The 25,295-nt window shown below is 65.2% G+C and overlaps 3 protein-coding genes across 5 annotated transcripts in view; 2 read left to right on the forward strand and 1 right to left on the reverse strand.

Moving 5' to 3' along the window:
* Nucleotides 1-14,124, forward strand: TUT1 (terminal uridylyl transferase 1, U6 snRNA-specific). The gene is made up of 10 exons (XM_086870879.1): nt 1-217; nt 1,236-1,426; nt 3,366-3,566; nt 4,764-4,878; nt 6,423-7,545; nt 8,897-9,006; nt 10,469-10,591; nt 10,684-10,776; nt 12,022-13,173; nt 14,054-14,124. The coding sequence occupies exons 1-10, from the start codon at nt 55-57 to the stop codon at nt 14,122-14,124; spliced, it is 3,342 nt and encodes a 1,113-aa protein (XP_086727005.1). The 5' UTR covers nt 1-54.
* TAF6L (TATA-box binding protein associated factor 6 like) lies at nt 13,991-24,580 on the reverse strand. Of its 2 annotated transcripts, XM_086870951.1 has the most exons (11): nt 24,420-24,580; nt 23,584-23,670; nt 21,943-22,093; nt 19,736-19,786; nt 18,348-18,442; nt 18,190-18,264; nt 16,811-17,031; nt 16,596-16,728; nt 15,352-15,480; nt 15,181-15,268; nt 13,991-14,581 (listed from the first exon to the last, which is right to left on the reverse strand). In XM_086870951.1, the coding sequence occupies exons 1-11, from the start codon at nt 24,564-24,566 to the stop codon at nt 14,166-14,168; spliced, it is 1,593 nt and encodes a 530-aa protein (XP_086727077.1). In that variant the 5' UTR covers nt 24,567-24,580; the 3' UTR covers nt 13,991-14,165. The 2 variants fall into 2 exon arrangements, with proteins under 2 accessions (XP_086727077.1, XP_086727076.1); XM_086870950.1 differs by having other exon boundaries at nt 14,371-15,268.
* The window catches only part of WDR74 (WD repeat domain 74), a 9,441-nt gene continuing 8,712 nt past the window's right edge, over nt 24,567-25,295 (forward strand). The window contains exon 1 of one of the 2 annotated variants that reach the window (XM_086870953.1): nt 24,567-24,786. In XM_086870953.1, coding sequence (XP_086727079.1) covers nt 24,726-24,786 — 61 coding nt within the window. In that variant the 5' untranslated portion in view covers nt 24,567-24,725. The remainder of the gene's footprint in view (nt 24,787-25,295) is intronic. The other variant, XM_086870952.1, reaches the window with a different exon arrangement.

Here is a 25,295-nt window from a genome sequence, read left to right on the forward strand (position 1 = left end):
GACCGCTTCCGGCGGAAGTGGCTGAGGGACGGCGCGCGGGAACCGGGGCTCGCCATGGAACCGGGGCCGGCCCCGGGCCCTGACACCGCCACGGGCCCGAGCCACGAGCCCGAAACGGGCCCGGTGCCGGGAACTGACCCGGCAGCCGATCCCGACGTGGAGCCGCTGCGCCGGGGCGGCTTCCGCTGCCGCCTGTGCCAGATCACCGCGGCCAACCGTGAGTGAGGGACCGGGGGCTCCGGGACCCCAATTCCCGGGACCGGGGGGGCTCCGGGACCCCAATTCCCGGGACCGGGGGGGCTCTGAGGTCCCGGTTAACGGGACCGGGGGGCTCAAGGACCCCGGGGGGCTCCGGTGTTTCCCCGGTTCCCGTGTCCGGGAGCGCTCCCAGACGCCGTTTTACCGGGCCCGGGGAGTCTCCACGACCTCAATTCCCGGCAGCGGGGGGGCTCTGGCACCCCGGTTAACGGGAGCGGGGGGGCTCTGGCACCGCGGTTAACGGCAGCGGGGGGGCTCTGGCACCGCGGTTAACGGGACCGGGGGGGCTCTGGCACCCCGGTTAACGGGACCGGGGGTCTCCCAAGACCCCAATTTTCGCGTGGGGAGGGGTCTCCCATTCCCCCATAACCCCCGGTACCGGCACCGGCGGGGCTCTCCCGTGCCCGGTGACCCCAAGCACCGATCCTGGGGGGTCTCTTACCCCAATTCCCATTCCCGGTTCTCCCTCCCGGTGCCAGTGATCCCAGTTCCCATTCCCGGGGGTCTCTCTCCCGGTTCCCGGTTCCCATTCCCGGTTCCCATTCCCGTTCCCGTTCCCATTCCCGTTCCCGGTTCCCATACCCGGTTCCCGTTCCCGTTCCCATTCCGGTTCCCGGTCCCGCAGGTCCCAGCCTGCAGTCGCACCTGGCGGGGCCCGGTTCCCATTCCCATTCCCGGTTCCCGTTCCCGGTTCCCGTTCCCGGTTCCCATTCCCGGTTCCCGGTTCCCATTCCCGGTTCCCATTCCCGGTTCCCGGTTCCGGTTCCCATTCCCGGTCCCGCAGGTCCCAGCCTGCAGTCGCACCTGGCGGTTCCCGGTTCCCGGTTCCCGTTCCCGGTTCCCATTCCCATTCCCGGTTCCCGTTCCCGGTTCCCATTCCCGGTTCCCATTCCCGGTTCCCGTTCCCGGTTCCCATTCCCGGTTCCCATTCCCGGTTCCCGGTTCCCATTCCCGGTTCCCGGTTCCCGGTCCCGCAGGTCCCAGCCTGCAGTCGCACCTGGCGGGGAAGCGGCACCGGCGGCTCCGGTGGCTCCGTTCCGAGCGGCTCTCGCAGGAGCAGCGGAGCCTCTTCGTCAGCGGCTTCCCCCGGGGCACGGAGCCCGCGCGGCTGCGGCGCCACTTCCGCGCCTTCGGGGATGTCGCGACAGTCGTGATGGACAAGGAGAAGGTGCGGGGGGAGGGGCGGCTCGCGATTGTCGCGATAGTCGGGGTGGGGTGGGGGAGGGGCGCTGGGAGCCCGCGGGAGCTCCGGGGGCGCTTTGGGGGCTCTGGGGGTGTCGCGATTATCGCGATAGTGAGGGAAAAAGCGAGGGGGGGAGAGATCTGGTGGCCCTGGAGGGGATTTGGTGGCCCTGGAGGGGATTTGGTGGCCCTGGGAGGGATTTGGTGGCCCTGGGGAGGAATCTGGTGGCCCTGGGGAGGATTTGGTGGCCCTGGGGAGGATTTGGTGGCCCTGGGAGGGATTTGGTGGCCCTGGGGAGGGATTTGGTGGCCCTGGAGGGATTTGGTGGCCCTGGGAGGGATTTGGTGGCCCTGGAGTGGATTTGGTGGCCCTGGAGGGGATTTGGTGGCCCTGGAGGGGATTTGGTGGCCCTGGGAGGGATTTGGTGGCCCTGGGGAGGATCTGGTGGCCCTGGGGAGGATTTGGTGGCCCTGGAGGGGATTTGGTGGCCCTGGGGAGGGATCTGGTGGCCCTGGGGAGGGATTTGGTGGCCCTGGGGAGGATCTGGTGGCCCTGGGGAGGATTTGGTGGCCCTGGGGAGGATTTGGTGGCCCTGGAGGGGATTTGGTGGCCCTGGAGGGGATTTGGTGGCCCTGGGAGGGATTTGGTGGCCCTGGGGAGGGATTTGGTGGCCCTGGGGAGGATTTGGTGGCCCTGGGAGGGATTTGGTGGCCCTGGGTGTCCCCTCAGCGCTCCCTCCGCCCCTCCCGCGGGCGATAGTCACAACAGTGTCACAGTGGTGTCACGATAGTGCAGTGACAGTGTCACGATGGTACCACGATAGTGTCACTACAGTGTCATGATAGCGTGGTGACAGTGTCACAACAGTGTCACGACAGTGTCATGATAGCGTGGTGACACTGCCATAACAGTGCTGCGATGGTATCGCTGTAGTGTCACGATATTGTCACAATTGTCACGATAGCGTGGTGACAGTGTTGCGATAGCGTGGTGACAGTGTCGCGATAGTGCAACTACAGCGTCACGATACCACAGTGTTAGCGTCACAACAGTGTCGCGATAGCGTGGTGACAGTGTCACGACAGTGTCACGACACTGTCACTCTAGTGTCACGACAGTGTCACTGTAGTGTGACGACGCAGTCACTCCAGTGTCGCGATAGTGTCACTCCAGTGTCACTCCAGTGTCACTCCAGTGTCGCTTCAGTGTCGCGATAGTGTCGTGATAGTGTCACTCCAGTGTCGCTGCAGTGTCGCGATAGTGTCGCTCCAGTGTCGCTCCAGTGTCACGATAGTGTTGCTCCAGTGTCGCTGCAGTGTCACTCCAGTGTCGCAATAGTGTCACTCCAGTGTCGCGATAGTGTCGCGATAGTGTCACTCCAGTGTCACTCCAGTGTCGCGATAGTGTCGCGATAGCGTCACTCCAGTGTCACTCCAGTGTCACTCCAGTGTCGCGATAGTGTCTCTCCAGTGTCACTCCAGTGTCACTCCAGTGTCGCGATAGTGTCGCTGCAGTGTCACTCCAGTGTCGCTGCAGTGTCACTCCAGTGTCGCTGCAGTGTCACTCCAGTGTCACTCCAGTGTCACTCCAGTGTCTAGTGTCGCTGCAGTGTCGCTGCAGTGTCGCTGCAGTGTCACTCCAGTGTCGCGATAGTGTCACTCCAGTGTCGCTCCAGTGTCGCTCCAGTGTCACTCCAGTGTCTAGTGTCGCGATAGTGTCGCTGCAGTGTCGCTGCAGTGTCACTCCAGTGTCGCGATAGTGTCACTCCAGTGTCGCTGCAGCGTCACTCCAGTGTCACTCCAGTGTCACTCCAGTGTCGCGATAGTGTCACTCCAGTGTCACTCCAGTGTCACTCCAGTGTCGCTCCAGTGTCGCGATAGTGCCCCGCCCATGTCGCGACAGCGCTGTCGCCGTGTCCCCGCAGGGCGCGTTTGCCATCGTGGAGCTGCGCGACGCCGCGGGGCGGCTGCGGGCGCTGCAGGAGCCCCGGCACCTGCTGGGGGGGCGGCGGCTGCGGGTGCGGCCCCGGGAGCACCGGGAATTCCCCCGGGAGCCCCCCCGGGACCCCCCCGGGACCCCCCCGGGACCCCCGGGGCTGCTGCAGGCGCTGGGCCGGGCCCAGGATGTGAGTGGGGGGCTCGGGGAGGGGGGCGGGGGGGGTGGGGAGGGGTCTCAGAGCTCTCGGGGGGGGGGGTTGGGGGGTCCCAAAGCTCTCGGGGGGGGTTGGGGGGTCCCAAAGCTCTCCTGGGTTTTTTGGGGGGGTTTGGGGGGTCCCAAAGCTCTCGGGGGGGTTTGGGGGGGTCCCAAAGCTCTCGGGGGGGTTTTGAGGGGTTTAGGGGGGGGTCCCAGTGCTCCCAGTTTGCCCAGTTCATGTTCCCGCAGGTGGGGGGGGCTGTTCCCAGTGCTCCCAGTGCTCCCAGTGTTCCCAGTCCATGTTCCCGCACGTGGGGGGTTGGTTCCCAGTGCTCCCAGTATTCCCAGTATTCCCAGTGTTCCCAGTGCTCCCAGTGCTCCCAGTTTGCCCAGTTTGCCCAGTTCATGTTCCCGCAGGTGAGGGGTTGGTTCCCAGTGCTCCCAGTGCTCCCAGTATTCCCAGTGCTCCCAGTGCCCCCAGTGCCCCCAGTGCTCCCAGTGCCCCCAGTGTTCCCAGTGCTCCCAGTTTACCCAGTCCGTGTTCCCGCAGGTGGGGGGGTTGGTTCCCAGTGTCCCCAGTGTCCCCAGTGTCCCCAGTGTCCCCAGTGTTCCCAGTGTCCCCAGTGTTCCCAGTCCGTGTTCCCGCAGGTGGGGGGGTTGGTTCCCAGTGTCCCCAGTGCTCCCAGTGTCCCCAGTGTCCCCAGTGTCCCCAGTGTCCCCAGTTTGCCCAGTCCGTGTTCCCGCAGGTGGGGGGGTTGGTTCCCGGTGTTCCCAGTGTCCCCAGTGTCCCCAGTGTCCCCAGTGTCCCCAGTGTTCCCAGTCCGTGTTCCCGCAGGTGGGGGGTTGGTTCCCAGTGTCCCCAGTGTCCCCAGTGTCCCCAGTGTCCCCAGTTTGCCCAGTCCGTGTTCCCGCAGGTGGGGGGTTGGTTCCCAGTGTCCCCAGTGCTCCCAGTGTTCCCAGTGTCCCCAGTGCTCCCAGTGTTCCCAGTGTTCCCAGTCCGTGTTCCCGCAGGTGGGGGGTTGGTTCCCGGTGTCCCCAGTGTCCCCAGTGTCCCCAGTGTTCCCAGTGTCCGCAGTGTCCCCAGTGTTCCCAGTGTTCCCGGTGTTCCCGGTGTCCCCAGTGTCCCCAGTGTCCCCAGTGTCCCCAGTGTCCCCAGTGTCCCCAGTGTTCCCAGTTTGCCTTCCCGCAGGTGGGGGCGCAGCTGGAGCTGCTGGTGCGGGCTCTGGAGCTGAGCGCGGCCGAGCGCCGCCTGCGGGAGCTGCTGCTGGCCCTGATCCGGGAGGTGTTCACCGAGTTCTTCCCAGGTGAGCTCACCTGCAACAGCCGGCGCCGCCCCGGGGCTGGCAGGGGTGGCCGGGTGTGGCCGGGTGTGGCCAGGTGTGGCCGGGTGTGTCTGGGTGTGTCCAGGTGTGATCCGGGTGTGTCCAGGTGTGTGTGATGTACCCCGGGTGTGTCCAGGTGTGATCCGGGTGTGTCCAGGGGTGTGTGATGTACCCCAGGTGTGTCCAGGGGTGTGTGATGTACCCCAGGTGTGTCCAGCTGTGATCTGGGTGTGTCCAGGTGTGTGTGATGTACCCCAGGTGTGTCCAGGTGTGTGTGATGTACCCCAGGTGTGTCCAGGTGTGATCCGGGTGTGTCCAGGGGTGTGTGATGTACCCCAGGTGTGTCCGGGTGTGATCCGGGTGTGTCCAGGGGTGTGTGATGTACCCCAGGTGTGTCCAGGTGTGATCCGGGTGTGTCCAGGTGTGTGTGATGTACCCCAGGTGTGTCCAGGGGTGTGTGATGTACCCCAGGTGTGTCCAGGTGTGATCCGGGTGTGTCCAGGTGTGTGTGATGTACCCCAGGTGTGTCCAGGGGTGTGTGATGTACCCCAGGTGTGTCCAGGTGTGATCCGGGTGTGTCCAGGGGTGTGTGATGTACCCCAGGTGTGTCCAGGGGTGTGTGATGTACCCCAGGTGTGTCCAGGTGTGATCCGGGTGTGTCCAGGGGTGTGTGATGTACCCCAGGTGTGTCCAGGTGTGATCCAGGTGTGTCCAGGGGTGTGTGATGTACCCCGGGTGTGATCCGGGTGTGTGATGTACCCCGGGTGTGTCCAGGTGTGATCCGGGTGTGTCTGGGGGTGTGTGATGTACCCCGGGTGTGTCCAGGTGTGATCCGGATGTGATCCAGGGGTGTGTGATGTACCCCAGGTGTGTCCAGGTGTGATCCGGGTGTGTCCAGGGGTGTGTGATGTACCCCAGGTGTGTCCAGGTGTGTGTGATGTACCCCAGGTGTGTCCAGGGGTGTGTGATGTACCCCGGGTGTGATCCGGGTGTGTGATGTACCCCAGGTGTGTCCAGGTGTGATCCGGGTGTGTCTGGGGGTGTGTGATGTACCCCAGGTGTGTCCGGGTGTGTCCAGGGGTGTGTCCAGGTGTGTGTGACGTGTCCCAGGTGTGATCCAGGTGTGCTCCAGGTGTGCCCAGGTGTGTGTGACATGTCCCAGGTGTGCTCCAGGTGTGTCCAGGTGTGTGTGACGTGTCCCAGGTGTGCTCCAGGTGTGCTCCAGGTGTGCCCAGGTGTGTGTGACATGTCCCAGGTGTGATCCAGGTGTGATCCAGGTGTGTCCAGGTGTGTGTGACATGTCCCAGGTGTGCTCCAGGTGTGCTCCAGGTGTGTCCAGGTGTGTGTGACATGTCCCAGGTGTGATCCAGGTGTGTCCAGGTGTGTGTGACATGTCCCAGGTGTGTCCAGGTGTGATCCAGGTGTGCTCCAGGTGTGTCCAGGTGTGTGTGACGTGTCCCAGGTGTGTCCAGGTGTGTCCCCCACCTGTCCTCCCCCATCCCCACCTGTCCCCGTGTCCCCCCCAGGCTGCTCCGTTGTCCCCTACGGCTCCTCCGTCAACGGCTTCGACGTCCACGGCTGCGACCTTGACCTGCACCTGGAGCTGGGGGGCCAGGACGGGGACCCCCAGAGCCCAGAGACCCCAAATGGGGACCCCCAGAGCCCAGAGACCCCAAATGGGGACCCCCAAAACCGGGAGACCCCAAATGGGGACCCCCAGAGCCCAGAGACCCCAAATGGGGACCCCCAGAGCCAGGAGACCCCAAATGGGGACCCCCAGAGCCAGGAGACCCCAAATGGGGACCCCCAAAACCGGGAGACCCCAAATGGGGACCCCCAGAGCCCAGAGACCCCAAATGGGGACCCCCAGAGCCAGGAAACCCCAAATGGGGACCCCCAGAGCCCAGAGACCCCAAATGGGGACCCCCAGAGCCAGGGGACCCTGCTGGGGGATGGGGACCCCCCTCCCAATGGGTCCCGTTTGGGGGACAAGGACCCCCCCATAAAGGGGTCCCTTTTGGGGTCCGGGGGGTCCCTTTTGGGGGACAAGGGGTCCCTTTTGGGGGACAAGGGGTCCGTTTTGGGGGACAAGGGGTCCGTTTTGGGGTCTGAGGGGTCACTTTTGGGGTCCGAGGGGTGCATTTTGGGGGACAGAGGGTCCCATTTGGGGTCCGAGGGATCTCTTCTGGGGTCCGAGGGGTCCCATTTGGGGTCCGAGGGGTCCCTTTTGGGGTCCGAGGGGTCCCATTTGGGGTCTGAGGGGTCCCTTTTGGGGTCCCATTTGGGGTCCGAGGGGTCTCTTTTGGGGTCCCATTTGGGGTCCGAGGGGTCCCTTTTGGGGGACAGAGACCCCTCCCTGGACGGGTCCCTTTCAGGGGACGAGGCCGCTCCTCCCTCGGGCTCCGACTCCGAGGGTTCCCTGTCGGGGGGTGAATCCCCCGAGCCCGGGGGGTCCCTTTTGGGGTGCGGGGGGTCCCTTTTGGGGCGCGGGGCCCCCCCCGAGCAGCTGCTGGCTCTGGTGGGCGCGGTGCTGCGGCGCTGCGTGCCGGGGGTCCGGGGGGTCCGGGCCGTGCCCGGGGCCCGGCGGCCCGTGGTCAAATTCAGCCACAAACAGTCGGGACTGGCCGGAGACGTGTGCCTGGACAACCGGTACCGGACTGGGGGGGACTGGGAGGGACTGGGGGGGGACTGGGAGGGACTGGGAGGGGACTGGGGGGACTGGGAGCACTGGGAGGGGACTGGGAGGGGACTGGGGGGGGGCTGGGAGCATTGAGAGACACTGGGAGCACTGGGAGAGACTGGGAGAGACTGGGAGCACTGGGAGGGCACTGGGAACACTGGGAGGGGACTGGGAGAGGACTGGGAGCAACTGGGAGGGACTGGGAGCAACTGGGAGAGGACTGGGAGCAACTGGGAGGGACTGGGAGCAACTGGGAGAGGACTGGGAGCAACTGGGAGGGACTGGGAGGGACTGGGAGCACTGGGAGGGACTGGGAGGGACTGGGAGCAACTGGGAGGGACTGGGAGGGACTGGGAGCACTGGGAGGGGGGCCTGGGGGTACTGGGAGCAACTGGGAGTGGACTGGGAGGGACTGGGACGGGGGCTGGGAGCACTGGGAGGGGACTGGGAGGGACTGGGGGTACTGGGAGTGGGACTGGGAGCAACTGGGAGGGACTGGGAGGGGGGCTGGGAGGGTACTGGGGGTAACTGGGAGGCGCCTTCCCATTTCTTTCCCTTCTTCCTCCTCTTTCCCTTTCTCTCCTCCCTTTTTTTCTTCTTTTTTCTCCCTTTTTCCCCATTATTTCCATCATTTCCCTGTTTTTTCCCCATTTTCCCCGTTTATTTCCCCATTTTCCCCCATTTTCCCACTTTTCCCCCCATTTTTCCCCGTTTTTCCCCCATTTTTTCGCATTTTTCCCTGTTTTTCCCCGTTTTTCCCCGTTTCCCCCCATTTTTTCCCCATTTTCCCCATTTTTTCCCCATTTTCCCCATTTTCCCCCCATTTTTTTCCCATTTTCCCCATTTTTTTCCCATTTTTCCCCATTTTCCCCCCTTTTTTCCCCATTTTTTCCCCATTTTCCCCATTTTTTCCCCATTTTCCCTGTTTATTTCCCCACTTTTTTCCATTTTTTCCCCCATTTTCCCCGTTTATTTCCCCATTTTTTCCCCCATTTTTCCCTGTTTTCCCCCATTTTTTCCCCATTTTTTCCCCCATTTTTCCCCATTTCTCCCCCCTTTTTTCCCTTTTTTTCCCCGTTTTTCCCCATTTTTTCCCATTTTCCCCGTTTATTTCCCCCGGTTTTTCCCCGTTTTTCCCATTTTCCCCCGTTTTTCCCCCATTTTTCTCATTTTCCCCCGTTTTTCCCCGTTTTTCCCCCATTTTTTCCCATTTTCCCCGTTTATTTCCCCCGTTTTCCCCCGATTTTCCCGTTTTTCCCCCATTTTTCCCGTTTTCCCCCGTTTTTCCCATTTTTCCCCGTTTTTCCCCCGTTTTCCCAGCCTGGCTCTGTTCAACACCCGTTTCCTGCGGCTCTGCGCCGACGCCGACCCCCGGGTGCGGCCCCTGGGCTACGCCGTGCGGCTCTGGGCGCGGGGGCAGCGCCTGGCGGGTGAGACCCCTCCCCAGGACGGCCCGGGGACCCCAAAACGGGATGGGGACCCCAAAAATGGACTGGGGACCCCAAAAATGGGCTGGGAACCCTCAAAAATGGGCTGGGACCACCCAAAAACGGGATGGGGACCCTCAAAAAGGGGCTGGGACCACCTAAAATGGGCTGGGACCACCCAAAAACGGGCTGGGGACCCTCAAAAAGGGGCTGGGACCACCCAAAAACGGGCTGGGAACCCTCAAAAAGGGGCTGGGACCACCCAAAAATGGGCTGGGAACCCTCAAAAAGGGGCTGGGAACCCCAAAAATGGGCTGGGGACCCTCAAAAAGGGGCTGGGACCACCCAAAAATGGGCTGAGACCCCAAAAAGGGGCTGGGACCCGCAAAAAAAGGGTTTGGGGACCCCAAAAAGGGGCTGGGACCCCCAAAAAAAGGGTTTGGGACCACCCAAAAATGGGCTGGGGACCCTCAAAAACGGGCTGGGACCCCCAAAAAAAGGGTTTGGGGACCCCCGAAAATGGGCTGGGACCACCCAAAAACGGGCTGGGGACCCCCAAAAATGGGCTGGGAACCCTCAAAAAGGGGCTGGGACCACCCAAAAATGGGCTGGGGACCCCAAAATGGGCTGGGGACCCTCAGACAGGGGCTGGAGACCCCAAAAATGGGCTGGGACCACCCAAAAATGGGCTGGGAACCCTCAAAAAGGGGCTGGGGACCCCAAAAAAAGGGTTTGGGGACCCCAAAAATGGGTTGGGACCACCAAAAATGGGCTGGGAACCCAAAAAAAGGGTTTGGGGACCCCAAAAATGGGCTGGGACCACCTAAAATGGGCTGGGAACCCCAAAAATGGGCTGGGACCACCCAAAAATGGGCTGGGGACCCTCAAAAACGGGCTGGGACCCCCAAAAAAAGGGTTTGGGGACCCCCGAAAATGGGCTGGGACCACCCAAAAACGGGCTGGGGACCCCAAAAATGGGCTGGGGACCCTCAAAAAGGGGCTGGGGACCCCAAAAATGGGCTGGGGACCCCAAAAAAGGGCTGGGACCACCAAAAATGGGCTGGGGACCCCAAAAATGGGTTGGGACCACCAAAAATGGGCTGGGAACCCAAAAAAAGGGTTTGGGGACCCCAAAATTGGGCTGGGACCCCCAAAAACGGGCTGGGGACCCTCAAAAAATGGGCTGGGAATCTCAAAAAACGGGCTGGGAACCCCCAAAAATGGGCTGGGACCCCAAAAATGGGTCGAGAACCCCCAAAAGGGGCTGGAGACCCCTCCCAAAATGGACTGAGACCCCCAAAAAGGGTCGAGGACCCCCCCCAAAAGCAGAAAGGACCCCCCCCAAATCTCCTCGGGAGGGGGAGCTGAGCAGAGCCCCGACCCCAGCAGGGTCAGCGAGGGGGGGGGGGGGGTCGCGGCCCCCTGGGGACCCCCCCGGCACGACCCCCGCCCGTTTTTCCCGCAGGGAACGGGGCCGGGGGCGGACCCCTCCTCACCAATTACGCTCTGACGCTGCTGCTGGTGCTGTTCCTGCAGAGCCGCAGCCCCCCCGTGCTGCCCTCGGTGCGGCGCCTCCGGCACCTCGCGGGTACCCGGGACCCCTCCCCACGCCCCCGCCCGGGGGTCCCCCGGCCCCTTTCGGGGGGTCCCTGACCCCTCCTCTCCCCGTGTCGGCCGCAGGAGCCCGGGACCGTGCCCAGGTTGGGGGGTGGGATTGCAGCTTCCCCCGGGACGCGGCCGAGCTGGAGCCCAGCGGCAACACCCAGAGCGCCGGTGAGGGGGGGGCCCCAAAATGGGGAGGGGTCCTGAAATTGGGGAGGGGTCCCGAAATCGGGGAGGGGTCCCCAAAATGGGGAGGGGTCCCTAAATCGGGGAGGGGTCCCGAAATCGGGGAGGGGTCCCCAAAATGGGGAGGGGTCCTGAAATCGGGGAGGGGTCCTGAAATGGGGGAGGGGTCCCTAAATCGGGGAGGGGTCCTGAAATGGGGGAGGGGTCCCCAAAATGGGGAGGGGTCCTGAAATCGGGGAGGGGTCCCCAAAATGGGGAGGGGTCCCCAAAATGGGGAGGGGTCCTGAAATCGGGGAGGGGTCCTGAAATGGGGGAGGGGTCCCTAAATCGGGGAGGGGTCCTGAAATCGGGGAGGGGTCCCTAAATCAGGGAGAGGTCCTGGAGTCGGAGGGGGGGGGGTCCGAAATTGGGGAGGGGTCCCCAAATCTGGGTGGGGTCCCCAAATTGGGGAGGGGTCCCTAAATCGGGGAGGGGTCCTGAAGTCGGAGGGGGGGGGTCCCCAAATCTGGGTGGGGTCCCCAAATTGGGGAGGGGTCCTCAAAGGGAGGAGGGGGCTCAAATCCCACTGGGGGTCCTGAAACCCCGCTGGGTTTTGGGGGCGTTTTTGGGGCTGTTTCTGGGTGATTTTGGGGTATTTTGGGGTTGTTTCTGGCTGTTTTGGGGGGTATTTAGGGGGTTTCTGGCTGTTTTGGGGTTGTTTCCGGCTGTTTTTGGGGTATTTTGGGGATTTCCGGCTGTTTTTGGGGTTGTTTCTGTCTGTTTTGGGATGGTTTTGGAGGTTTCTGGGTAATTTCGGGGGGGTTTTTGGATGATTTCGGGGGTGGGTTTTGGGGTGTTTTTGGGGGGTATTTTTGGGGTTGTTTCTGGCTGTTTTTGGGGTGGTTTTTGGGGTTGTTTCTGGCTGTTTTGGGGTTGTTTCTGGCTGTTTTGGGGGCTATTTTGGGGGTTGTTTCTGGCTGGTTTTGGGGTTGTTTCTGGGTAATTTTTGGGGTTGTTTCTGGCTGTTTTTGGGGTTGTTTCTGGGTGATTTTGGGGGTGGTTTTTGGGGTTGTTCCTGGCTGTTTTGGGGGTGGTTTTTGGGGTTGTTTCTGGCTGTTTGGGGTTGTTTCTGGCTGGTTTTTGGGGTTGTTTCTGGGTAATTTTTGGGGTTGTTTCTGGCTGTTTTGGGATTGTTTCTGGGTGATTTTGAGGGGTCTCAGCTCTCTGACCGCCCCCTTCCCCCCCCCCCAGCCTCCCTCCTGGCCGAATTCTTCTCCTATTTCGGGAGCCTGGATCTGGGGGGGCTCCTCCTGTCCCCCCTGGAGGGCCGAGCTCTGCCGCGACCCCCGCCCGGGACCCCCGGGGGGCTCCGCCCGGGCCCCCTGACCCTGCAGGACCCCTTCGAGCTCAGCCACAACGTGGCCGCCAACGTCACCGCGCGCACGGTGTCGCGATTCGTGCGCTGCTGTCGCGACGCCGCCCGCCTGTGTCGCGGCCCCGAGTTCCGGCAGAAGTCGCGGCGGGGCCGCCCCTGGGGCGTGATGCGGCTGCTGCAGCCCGGGGGCGGCGGCGATTCCCGGGGGAAATTCCTCATCCCGGTGCCGGCTCCGGGGGCCCCGCGGGGCGAGGTGTGCGCGGCCGTGGGGTTCGTGCTCACGGAGGTGCTGGGCTGCGGCTGCGAGCCCGAGGGGGGGCCCGAACCGGGAACCGGGAGTGACCCGGGTTTGGGGGTCCCGGGAGCACCGGGGAGCGAGGAGGAGCTGCTCCCGGAGCCAGAACCGGGAACCGGGAGTGACCCGGGGGGGAGTTTGGGGGTCCCGGGAGCACCAGGGAGCGAGGAGGAGCTGCTCCGGGACCCGGGAGAGCCAGAACCGGGAGCCGGGAGTGACCCGGAGCGGGGTTTGGGGGTCCCGGGAGCACCGGGGAGCGAGGAGGAGCTGCTCCCGGAGCCAGAACCGGGAACCGGGAGTGACCCGGAGCGGGGTTTGGGGGTCCCGGGAGCCCCGGGGGGCGAGGAGGAGCTGCTCCCGGACCCGGGAGAGCCAGAACCGGGAACCGGGAGTGACCTGGAAGGAGTGGCGGGCGATTCCCGGGGGGATTTGGGGGTCCCGGGAGCCCCGGGGCCGGGCTGGAAGCGCCGCCTCCCCGAGGGGGTCGCGGATGGGGCGGGGGTCCCGCCCGCAAAGCGCCCCCGGGGCCCCGCGGTGCCGGCCCGGTGGAGCTGCTGTGTCTGGTACCGGGTGTGGCGGGGCCGCCGCCGCCTCCGCCGCCGCCTCCGGCTGGGGGGTCCCGGGGGGGCTCCGGGCCCCGGGGGGGTTCAGAGTCCCGGGGATTTTGGGGGTCCCAGAGGGGTTCAGAATCCCGGGGGGGCTCCGGGCCCCGGAGGGGTTCGGGATCCCGGGGGTGTTGGGGGTCCCGGCGGTGTTGGGGATCCCGGGGGGGCTCCGGATCCCGGGGATTTTGGGGGTCCCAGAGGGGTTCAGAATCCCGGGAGTGTTCCAGATGCCGGGGGGGCTCCGGATCCTGGCGGGGCTCAGAATCCCGGGGGATTTCGGGGTCCCGAGGGGGCTCCGGCTCCCGGGGGGTTTTGGGGTCCCGGGGCGGCTCCGGGTTCCGGGGATTTTGGGGGTTTCGGGGGTCCCGGGGGTTTCGGGGGTCCCGGGGGGTCGCCCCTGGCGCTGGAGCGGGCGGTGACCGAGGCCATTGTCCGAGGGGACACCGGGACCCCCCCCGGGCCTCCCCCCGAGCCGCTGCTCCGGTTCCAGCTCAGCGCCCGCCCGGGGGGGTCGCGCCGGGACCCCCAAATTGTGCTGCGCCTCCAGCCCGACCCCCCCTCGCAGCTTTTCCAGGAGTTTTTCCACTTTCTGCGGAGTTTTCTGCCGGAAATGGTGCGGCAGCGCCTGGGGCGGGGGGCGGGGGGCGCGGAGACCCCCGCGGGGGGCGCTTTTGGACACTCGGAGGTTTTGCAGTAAAATCCGTTCCAGCCTGGCCCGGAGGGGTTTAATGGGGGGGGGAGCGGGAACCGGCACCGAGCAACCGCCGGAAACGGTGGGGACACCCGGGGACACCCGGTGACAACACCGGCACTGGCAACAGCCGGCACTGACAACACCGGCACTGACAACACCCGGTACTGGCAACACCCGGCACTGGCAACAGCCGGCACTGACAACAGCCGGCACTGACAACAGCCGGCACTGACAACACCTGCACTGACAACACCCGCACTGGCAACACCCGGCACTGACAACACCCGCACTGACAACACCCGCACTGACAACAGCCGGCACTGACAACACCCGCACTGACAACACCCGCACTGGCAACACCTGCACTGACAACAGCCGGCACTGACAACACCCGCACTGACAACATCCCATCACTGACCACAGCACTTACGGACCGCCACACCCCGTTAGTGACCACCGGACACCCTTCAGTGACCACCGGACACCCTTCAGTGACCACCGGACACCCTTTAATGACCACCGGACACCCTTGAGTGACCACCGGACACCCCTCAGTGACCCCTCACTGCCCACCGGGCCCCCTTCACTGCCCATCTCACCCCATCCAGCGCCCACCGCCCGTTTCCAGCCCCCGTCCCCAGGGCCAGATTTGGGAACCCCCGGGGGAGATTTTGGGATCCATGGACGATTTCGGGATCCCAGGGGTGTTCGGGGGTCCCAAGGGGTGGATTTGGGGGTCCCAGGGGTGGATCCGGGGGGGCTCAGAGCAGCAGCAGCAGCGAGTACTCGGCCCGTGGCCAGCGGCGCGGGGCGCGGCCGGTCCGGCCGATCATCGGGAGCCGCTGCGCGTACCGGGAGCCCAGCGCGGCCCCGGGGGGCTGCGGGAAACTCGTCTGGAACCTCCGGCCGGGGCAGCGCCGCCCCGTCTGCCGCCCCGCGATCACGAAACTGAAGCGGGGAGGCCCCCGAGGAGCGAACCGACACTTCTGGAACACGTCCCGAGCCCCGGGCCGGTGACCGGAGGGGGTGCGGGGGGTCCCGCGGGGCCGGGGCGGGGGTCCCGGGGCTCGGTGCAGGGCGGGCCGGCCCGGGGGAGGCTCCTCGTCCCTCGGGCTCACCGTGGCGTTGGTCAATTGCGGCATTTTGCGGGCGGCTCCTTCGCCCGGGGGCTCCTTGCGGGCGCCCTCGGCCGCGCCCGGGGGGCTCGGGGGCTCGGCGGGGGCTCCGGTACCGAAGCGAGCGGCCAGGCTGTCCCCGAAAAAATCGTACAGCTCCCGGTACATGTCCCGCAGCGACGGCGGCGGCGGCGAGAGCGGCGAGGAGGAGGAGGAGGAGGAGGAAGAGGAGGAGGAAGAGGAGGAGGAGGCGGTGGGGGCGCCCCCGCCGCCCCCCGGTAACAACGGGCGGCCAAAGCCCGGCTCGGGGTTCGGGGGCTCCGCACCGCGGGGGCTGTGCCGGGGGGACCCCTCGGGACCCCCAAATCCCGGGGATTGCTGAGCCTTGGCCTTCAGCAGCCGCTCCACGGCCACCTGCGGGACACGGGGGGATGTCAGGGGGGGGTGAAGGGGTGCGGGACCCCCACCCGAAACCCCCCGCGCCCCCAGCCCCTCACCAGGATGGCTCCGTAGACTTTGTGGCCATCGGCCTTGACCTGAGCGTTGGACACGGAGTAATCGTCCAGCACGGCCTGCAGGTTGGGCCAGTAGGTGGCCAGGTGGGGGTACAGCACCCGCTCCACCGCCTGCGGGGGGGGGACACGGTCTGGGACCCCCCAAAACCTGCCCAGGACCACCCAGCGACCACCCAAACCCCCCAAAACCCCCCAAAACCCCCCACCCAAACCCCACCCAAACCCCTCCCAAAGCAGGCCATGGCCAGGTGGGGGTACAGCACCCGCTCCACCGCCTGCGGGGGGGGGACACGGTCTGGGACCCCCCAAAACCTGCCCAGGACCACCCAAACACCCCAAAACCCCCCAAAACCCCCCACCCAAAAACCCCTCCCAAAGCAGGCCATGGCCAGGTGGGCGTACAGCACCCGCTGCAACGCCTGCGGAGGGGGACACGGTCTGGGACCCCCCAAAACCTGCCCAGGACCACCCAGCGACCACCCAAACACCCCAAAACCCCCCACCCAGACCCCCATCCAAAAACCCCTCCCAAAGCAGGCCATGGCCAGGTGGGGGTACAGCACCCGCTCCACCGCCTGCGGGGGGGGACACGGTCTGGGACCACCCCCCGACCACCCAACCCCTCCATGGGACCCCCTGAATACCCCCCAAACCCTCTTGAGACCCCTCCAAACCCTCAAGACCCCCCCAAACCCTCTTGAGACCCCCCCCAAACCCCCCCAAACTCCCCTGAATACCCCCCAAACCCTCTTGAGACCCCTCCAAACCCTCGAGACCCCCCCAAACCCTCTTGAGACCCCCCCAAACCCTCTTGAGACCCCCCCAAACCCTTCCAGGACCCCCCTGAATACCCCCCAAACCCTCTTGAGACCCCCCCCAAACCCCCCCAAACTCCCCTGAATATCCCCCAGCCCCTCCAGACTCTCTTTAGACCCCCCCAAACCCCCCTGAATACCCCCCAAACCCTCTTGAGACCCCCCCAAACCCCCCTGAATACCCCCCAAACCCTCTTGAGACCCCCCCAAACCCCCCTGAATACCCCCCAAACCCTCTTGAGACCCCCCCAAACCCCCCTGAATACCCCCCAAACCCTCTTGAGACCCTCCCAAACCCCCCCAAACCCCCCTGAATATCCCCCAAACCCTCTTGAGACCCCCCAAACCCTTCCAGGACCCCCCTGAATACCCCCCAGCCCCCCCAAAACCCCCCCCAAGACCCCCCCTCACCTTCCACCCCAGCGCGTGCAGCCCCACCACGGCCCCGTAGTGCGAGCAGAGCGGCCGCACCGGATCCGCCAGAACCTTCTGGAGCGAGAGCAGGATCTGCTGGTAAAGCCCCCTGACCAACTCCCCGTGACTCCTGCGGGCACAGGCGGGCGCTGAGACCCCCGGAAACCCCCCCGGAGACCCCCGCCCCCCCCCCCCAGGAGCCCCCTCCCCACCAGAAGATGCGGCCCAGCAGCAGCGCGGCGTAGTCGCGCAGGGTCCAGTGGTCGTTGAGGGGGTTGATGGAGGCGGCCAGCGGCTCCAGGACGCAGTAGAGCACCGAGGCCACCAAACTGCACGAGTACGAGCCCAGGCACAGGAACGGGTTCTGGATCAGGCTCCGCGCCAGGTGCAGCAGCCGGCTCAGCTGCTCCAGGTCGTGGCTGACGGATTTGACCTGCGGGGAGGGTTGGAAGGAGGGGGTTTGGGGGGGTTTTGGGGGTCTTGAAGGGATTTGGGGGGAGGTTTGGGGGTCTTGAAGGGATTTTGGGGGGAGGTTTGGGGGTCTTGGAGGGGTTTTGGGGGAGGTTTGGGGGAGGTTTGGGGGTCTTGGAGGGATTTGGGGGGAGGTTTGGGGGTCTTGAAGCGATTTTGGGGGAGGTTTGGGGGGGATTTGGGGGGGGTTTGGGGATTTTGGGGGAAGTTTGGGGGGTTTTGGGGGAGGTTTGGGGGTCTTGAAGGGATTTTGGGGGAGGTTTGGGGGTCTTGAAGGGATTTTGGGGGAGGTTTGGGGGTCTTGAAGGGATTTTGGGGGAGGTTTGGGGGTCTTGGAGGGATTTGGGGGGAGGTTTGGGGGTCTTGAAGGGATTTTGGGGGAGGTTTGGGGGGTTTTGGGGGAGGTTTGGGGATCTTGAAGGGGTTTTAGGGGACGTTTGGGGGGGTTTGGGGGGTTTGAAGGGATTTTGAGGGAGGTTTGGGGGGTTTGGGGGAGGTTTGGAGGGATTTGGGGGGTTTGGGGCAGGTCTGGAGAGGTCTCAGCATCTCCAAGGAGGAGCCTCCAGCCCAGGATTAACCCCAACCCCAGAATTAAACTCACCCCAAGACCCCCAAAACTCACCCCAGATCCCCCAGAGACCCCCCCAGGACCCCCCAGACTCACCCCAGACCCTCTCAGGACCCCCCAGATTCCCTCAGGACCCCCCAGACTCACCCCCTGGAGACCCCCTGGAGACTCCCCCCAGGACCCCCAGACTCACCCCAGACCCCCTGGAGACCCCCCAGGACCCCCCAGATTCACTACAGACCCCCCCAGGACCCCCAGACTCACCCCAGACCCTCTCAGGACCCCCCAGACCCCCCCAGGACCCCCAGACTCACCCCAGATTCCCCCAGGACCCCCCAGGACCCCCAGACCCCCCAGGACCCCCCCAGGACCCCCAGACTCACCCCAGACCCCCCCAGGACCCCCAGACCCTCTCAGGACCCCCCAGACTCACCCCAGGACCCCCCAGACCCCCCAGGACCCCCAGACTCACCCCAGACCCCCTGGAGACCCCCCCCAGGACCCCCCAGACCCCCCCAGGACCCCCAGACCCCCCAGGACCCCCCGACTCACCCCACTGACCACGTAGACGAAGTAGGGCAGCAGCGCCGCGATTTTGGGGTTGCTCTGGAGATCCTGCAGAGCCACCTGGGGGGGGTCGGGGGGGGTCGGGGGGGGTCAGGGGGGAGCAGCCCCCCCCCCAGGGGGGTCTCCCCAGCCCCCCCACCCACCTTCATGAGCTGGGGGTCGTCGCCCAGCACGGCCCTGGTGACGTGCTGGTAATACTTGAGGAGATCGTCGCTGAGCGAGGAGACGGCGCTGGGCACTGCGGGGGCACGGGGAGGGGAGAGACCCCCCAAAAATCTCCTCTGGGGGGGTCTGGGGGGGTCTGGGGGGGTCTGGGGGGGGTCTGGGGGGGTCTGGGGGGGTCTGGGGGGTCCTGAGAGGGTCTGGGGGGGTCTGGAGGGGTCTGGGGGGGTCTGGGGGGGTCTGAGGGGTCCTGAGAGGGTCTGGGGGGGTCTGGGGGGGTCTGGGGGTCTCGGGGGGGTCTGAGGGGTCCTGAGAGGGTCTGGGGGGGTCCTGAGAGGGTCTGGGGGGGTCTGGGGTGAGTCTGGGGGGTCCTGGGGGGGTCTGGGGGGGTCTGGGGGGGGTCCTGAGAGGGTCTGGGGGGGTCTGGGGGGGTCTGGGGGGGTCTGGAGGGGTCTGGGGGGGTCTGGGGGGTCCTGAGAGGGTCTGGGGTGAGTCTGGGGGGTCCTGGGGGGGTCTGGGGGGGTCTGAGGGGTCCTGAGAGGGTCTGGGGGGTCCTGGGGGGGTCTGGGGGGGTCTGGAGGGGTCTGGGGGGGTCTGGGGGGGTCTGGGGGGGTCTCTGGGGGGTCTGGGGGGTCCTGAGAGGGTCTGGGGGGGTCTGGGAGGGTCCTGAGAGGGTCTGGGGGGGTCTGGAGGGGTCTGGGGGTCTCGGGGGGGTCTGAGGGGTCCTGAGAGGGTCTGGGGGGTCCTGGGGGGGGTCTGGGGGGGTCTGGGGGGTCCTGAGAGGGTCTGGGGGGGTCTGGGGGGGTCTGGGGTGGTCCTGAGAGGATCTGGGGGGGTCTGGAGGGGTCTGGGGGTTTGGGGGTGAAGGCCTGAGGGTGTCTGGGGAGGGGTCCTGGGGATTTTAGGGTGTCCTGGGGGGGTTTTGGGGGGGGGGTCCTGAGGGTCTCAGGGGGCTTTGGGGGGACCCGGGCATGGCTGGGGAGGGGTCCTGGGGGGGTCCCAGGAGTCTCAGGGGGGTTTCTGGGGGTCCCAGGGGTCTCTGGGTGTGAGGGGGGTCCCAGGGGGTTTCTGGGGGTCTCGGGGGGTCTCAGGGGGGTCTCGGGGGTCTGGGGGGTCTCAGGGGGTCTCAGGGGTCTCAGGGGGTCTCTGGGGGTCACAGGGGTCTCAGGGGGTCTCGGGGGTCTCGGGGGGGTCTTGGGGGGTCTCAGGGGTCTCGGGGGGGTCTCAGGGGGGTCTCGGGGGGGGTCTCTGGGGGTCTCGGGGGGGGTCTCGGGGGTCTCAGGGGTCTCTGGGGTCTCTGGGGTCTCGGGGGTCCCGGGGGTCTCAGGGGGTCTCGGGGGTCCCGGGGGTCTCGGGGGTCGCTCCCCACCTGCTCCCTGCGGCTCCAGGTTCCCTTTGCCGTCCAGGTAGGAGACGTGAACTGCGGGACAGGGGGGGCTGAGACCCCCACCCTGCTGGGGGGGCTGGGGGCTCCCAGGGGGGATTCGGGGTCCCAGGGCAGGATTCAGGGGTCCCAGGGGTTATTTTGGGGTCCCAGGGTGTATTTTGGGGGTCCCAGGTGTATTTTGGGGGTCCCAAGGTGTTATTTTGGGGTCCCAGGGTGATATTTTGGGGGTCCCAGGGGTTATTTCGGGGGTCCCAGGTGTATTTTGGGGTCCCAGGGGGATATTTGGGGGTCCCAGGGGATATTTGGGGGTCCCAGGGGGTTATTTCGGGGGTCCCAGGTGTATTTTGTGGGTCCCAGGGGTTATTTTGGGGGTCCCAGGGGGTTATTTTGTGGGTCCCAGGTGTATTTTGGGGGTCCCAGGGGTTATTTTGGGGTCCCAGGTGTATTTTGGGGGTCCCAGGGGGATATTTTGGGGGTCCCAGGTGTATTTTGGGGTCCCAGGTGTATTTTGGGGGTCCCAGGGGGATATTTTGGGGTCCCAGGGGGATATTTTGGGGGTCCCAGGTGTATTCTGGGAGTCCCAGGGGTTATTTTGGGGGTCCCGGGTGTATTTTGGGGTCCCAGGGTGTATTTTGGGGGTCCCAGGTGTATTTGGGGGTCCCAGGTGTATTTTGGGGTCCCAGGGGGATATTTTGGGGGTCCCAGGGGTTATTTCGGGGGTCCCAGGGGTTATTTTGGGGGTCCCGGGTGTATTTTGGGGGTCCCAGGTGTATTTTGGGGTCCCAGGGGTTATTTTGGGGTCCCAGGGTGATATTTTGGGGTCCCAGGGGGATATTTTGGGGGTCCCAGGGTGTATTTCGGGGGTCCCAGGGGATATTTTGGGGTCCCAGGGGATATTTTGGGGTCCCAGGGTTTATTTCGGGGGTCCCAGGGTGATATTTTGGGGGTCCCAGGTGTATTTTGGGGGTCCCAGGGGGATATTTGGTGTCCCAGGGGGATATTTTGGGGGGTCCCAGGTGTATTTCGGGGGTCCCAGGTGTATTTTGGGGGGTCCCAGGGTGTATTTTGGGGTCCCAGGGGTTATTTCGGGGGTCCCGGGTGTTATTTTGGGGGTCCCAGGGGGATATTTGGTGTCCCAGGGGGATATTTTGGGGGTCCCAGGTGTATTTTGGGGGTCCCAGGTGTATTTTGGGGTCCCAGGGGTTATTTTGGGGTCCCAGGGTGATATTTTGGGGTCCCAGGGGATATTTTGGGGGTCCCAGGGTGTATTTCGGGGGTCCCAGGGGTTATTTCGGGGGTCCCAGGTGTATTTTGGGGGGTCCCAGGTGTATTTTGGGGGGTCCCAGGGCAGGATTTGGGGGTCCCAGGTGTATTTTGGGGTCCCAGGGGTTATTTCGGGGGTCCCAGGTGTATTTTGGGGGGTCCCAGGGTGTATTTTGGGGTCCCAGGGGTTATTTCGGGGGTCCCAGGTGTATTTTGGGGGTCCCAGGGGGATATTTGGGGGTCCCAGGGGGATATTTTGGGGGTCCCAGGGGATATTTCGGGGGTCCCAGGGGTTATTTTGGGGTCCCAGGGGGTTATTTTGGGGTCCCAGGGTGATATTTTGGGGTCCCAGGGTGATATTTTGGGGTCCCAGGGTGATATTTTGGGGTCCCAGGGGGATATTTGGGGGTCCCAGGTGTATTTCGGGGGTCCCAGGTGTATTTTGGGGGTCCCAGGTGTATTTTGGGGGTCCCAGGGGTTATTTCGGGGGTCCCAGGTGTATTTTGGGGGTCCCAGGGGTTATTTTGGGGGGTCCCAGGTGTATTTTGGGGGTCCCAGGTGTATTTTGGGGGTCCCAGGTGTATTTTGGGGGTCCCAGGGGGTTATTTTGGGGGTCCCAGGTGTATTTCGGGGGTCCCAGGTGTATTTTCGGGGGTCCCAGGGCAGGATTTGGGGGTCCCAGGTGTATTTTGGGGTCCCAGGTGTATTTTGGGGGTCCCAGGTGTATTTCCGGGGTCCCAGGGGGATATTTTGGGGGTCCCAGGTGTATTTTGGGGGTCCCAGGGGTTATTCTGGGGGTCCCAGGTGTATTTCCGGGGTCCCAGGGGGATATTTTGGGGTCCCAGGGGTTATTCTGGGGGTCCCAGGTGTATTTCGGGGGTCCCAGGGGATATTTTGGGGGTCCCAGGTGTATTTTGGGGTCCCACCCCTGACGGCGGTCTCGGCGCAGCCCTTGGGGATGTTGGTGGCCAGTGCCAGCTCCACCAGGTTGACCTCGCGGTCCTCGGGGAAGAACAAATCGCCCTCGCGGAGCGGCCGGAGCGGCAACGAGTCCTGGGAGCCACAGCCACACACGGCCTGGGGACATTGGGGACACTGCGGACACTGGGGACAGCGCTGGGGACACTGGGGACACTGGGGACACTGGGGACACTGGGGACATTGGGGACACTGCGGACACTGGGGACAGCGCTGGGGACACTGGGGACAGCACTGGGGACACTGGGGACACTGGGGACATCCAGGGGACAATGGGGACACTGGGGACATCCTGGGGACACTGGGGACAGCACTGGGGACAGTGGGGACATCATTGGGGACACTGGGGACACTGGGGACACTGGGGACACTGGGGACAGCACTGGGGACACTGGGGGGACACTGGGGACAGCGCTGGGGACATTGGGGACACTGGGGACAGCGCTGGGGACACTGGGGACATTGGGGACACTGGGGACAGCACTGGGGACATCCAGGGGACACTGGGGACACTGGGGACACTGGGGACAGCACTGGGGACACTGGGGACACTGGGGACACTGGGGACATCCAGGGGACACTGGGGACATGCAGGGGACACTGGGGACAATGGGGGGACATTGGGGACACTGGGGACATGCAGGGGACACTGGGGACACTGGGGACACTGGGGACAGCACTGGGGACACTGGGGACAGCGCTGGGGACACTGGGGACAGCGCTGGGGACAGCACTGGGGACATTGGGGACAGCACTGGGGACAGCACTGGGGACAGCACTGGGGACAGTGGGGACAATGGGGGGACATTGGGGACATTGGGGACATTGAGGGGACATTGGGGACATCATTTGGGACACTGGGGACATCATTGGGGACAGTGGAGACAATGGGGGGACATTGGGGACATTGAGGGGACATTGGGGGACATTGGTGGGACATTGGGGGGGCATTGGTGGGACATTTGGGACATTGAGGGGACATTTTGGGGGACATTGAAGGGATATTGAGGACATTGAGGACAGCAGGGGACATTGGGGACGTCATTTGGGACAGTGGGGACACTGGGGGACATTGGGGGGACATTGAGGGGACAGGGGGACGTCATTGGGGACATCATTGGGGACATTGGGGGGACACTGGGGACAGTTGAGGAACATTGGGGACATTGCAGGGACATTGGGGACATCATTTGGGACATTGGGGACATTGGGGGGACATTGGGGATACCCCAGCAACAACCCTGGACTGGCACCTCCCAGTGCCCCCCAGTGTCCCCCTGGTGTCCCCAGTGTCCCCAGTGTCTGCCCCCGGTGTCTCCCCCATTGTCCCTGGTGTCCCTGGTGTCCCCAATGTCCCCCCCTGTCCCCCTGGTGTCCCCCCGGTGTCCCCCCCAATGTCCCCAATGTCCCCAATGTCCCCAGTGTCCCCAGTGTCTCCCCCACATTGTCCCTGGTGTCCCCCCGGTGTCCCTGGTGTCCCCCCCACGTCCCCCCGGTGTTCCCCCCAATGTCCCCGGTGCCCCCAGTGTCTCCCCCCCATTGTCCCCGGTGTCCCCCCGGTGTCCCCAATGTCCCCCCCCTGTCCCCACCTCCACGTTGCTCCACCGCAGCGCTCGGTTGAAATCCTCCACGGTGAGACGGCGCCGCCGGGTGTGCTTGAGGAACTGGGAACTGTTCTGGGAACGGGAACCGGAACCGGGGATGAGAATGGGGAACCGGGAACCGGGAATGGGGAACGGGAACCGGGAATGGGGAACGGGAATGGGAACAGGAACCGGGAATGGAAATGGGAACGGGAACCGGGAATGGGAACCGGGGATGGGAACCGGAATGGGAACGGGAACGGGAACCGGGGATGGGAACGGGAATGGGAACAGGAACCGGGAACCGGGAATGGGAACGGGAACCGGGAACCGGGAATGGGGAACGGGAATGGGGACGGGAACCAGGAACGGGAACGGGAACCGGGAACCGGGAATGGGAACAGGAATGGGGACGGGAACCGGGAATGGGGAAAGGGAACCGGGAATGGAAATGGGAACGGGAACGGGAACCGGGAATGGGAATGGAAATGGGAACCGGGAACGGGAATGGGAACGGGAACGGGAATGGGAACCGGGGATGGGAAATGGGGAACGGGGGGAATGGGAATGGAAAACCGGGAACGGGAATGGGAAACCAGAATGGGAACCGGGGATGGGAACCGGCCCCAGCACCCCCGGTACCCCCGGTAACCCCCGGTAACCCCCGGTAACCCCGGTAACCCCCGGTAACCCCGGTAGCCCCGGTACCCCCGGTAACCCCCGGTACCCCCGGTAACCCCGGTAGCCCCGGTAACCCCGGTAACCCCCGGTACCCCCGGTACCCCCGGTAACCCCGGTAACCCCGGTAGCCCCGGTACCCCCGGTAGCCCCGTCCCCGGTACCTGCGTGGCCTCCCGCAGCCGGTAGCACACATCCTCGGCCAGCAGCGCCGCCACCTCATCGCTGAGCTCCACCCCGGCGCTCTCCGCCATGAGCCTCACCGAGTCCCGGGGCAGCTCCACGAAACGCCGCTCCTCCCGCTCCGCCATGGCGGGGCCGGCCACGCCCACGAGGGGCGTGGTTATGCAAATGAGCCCGGCGCGAGGGATGCCGGGAGCTGCCCGGAACTTTTCTGCCCGGAACGGTCCGGCCGCGTTCGAGGTTCCCGGTCCGGAGCGCTCGGGAGGAGCGGACCGGCGCGCGGCAAGATGGCGGCGCCCGCGCGGTTGTTTCACGTGTGGGTGGGGGCGGAAACCGGAGCCCTTAAAGGTGGGGGGGGGTCCTGAAGGGCTTGGGGGGGTCTCCGGGAGGGGGCTGGGGGGTCAGGGAGGGCCCTCAAGGGGGATCCGGGGGGTTCTGAGGGAGTTCCGGGGCACCGGGAGGGGCCTTTGGGGGGTCCCGGGGGTGGCTGGGAGGGCCCCGGGGGTTTGGGGAGGGGTTTTGGGGGTCCCGGGGGGGTTTGAGGGGTCCCAGGAGGGGTTGGGGAGGGGCTTTGGGGGTCCTGGGGGGGTTTGAGGAGGCCAGGAGGGGCTGGGGAGGGGTTTTGGGGGTCCCGGGGGGGTTTGAGGGGTCCCAGGAGGGGTTGGGGAGGGGCTTTGGGGGTCCCGGGGGGGTTTGAGGAGGCCAGGAGGGGCTGGGGAGGGGTTTTGGGGGTCCCGGGGGGGTTTGAGGGGTCCCAGGAGGGGTTGGGGAGGGGCTTTGGGGGTCCCGGGGGGGTTTGAGGGGTCCCAGGAGGGGCTGGGGAGGGGTTTTGGGGGTCCCGGGGGGGTTTGAGGGGT

This window comes from Cyanistes caeruleus, chromosome 34 (assembly GCF_971803275.1).
Source record: "Cyanistes caeruleus chromosome 34, bCyaCae1.hap1.1, whole genome shotgun sequence".
Lineage (NCBI taxonomy): Eukaryota > Metazoa > Chordata > Aves > Passeriformes > Paridae > Cyanistes > Cyanistes caeruleus.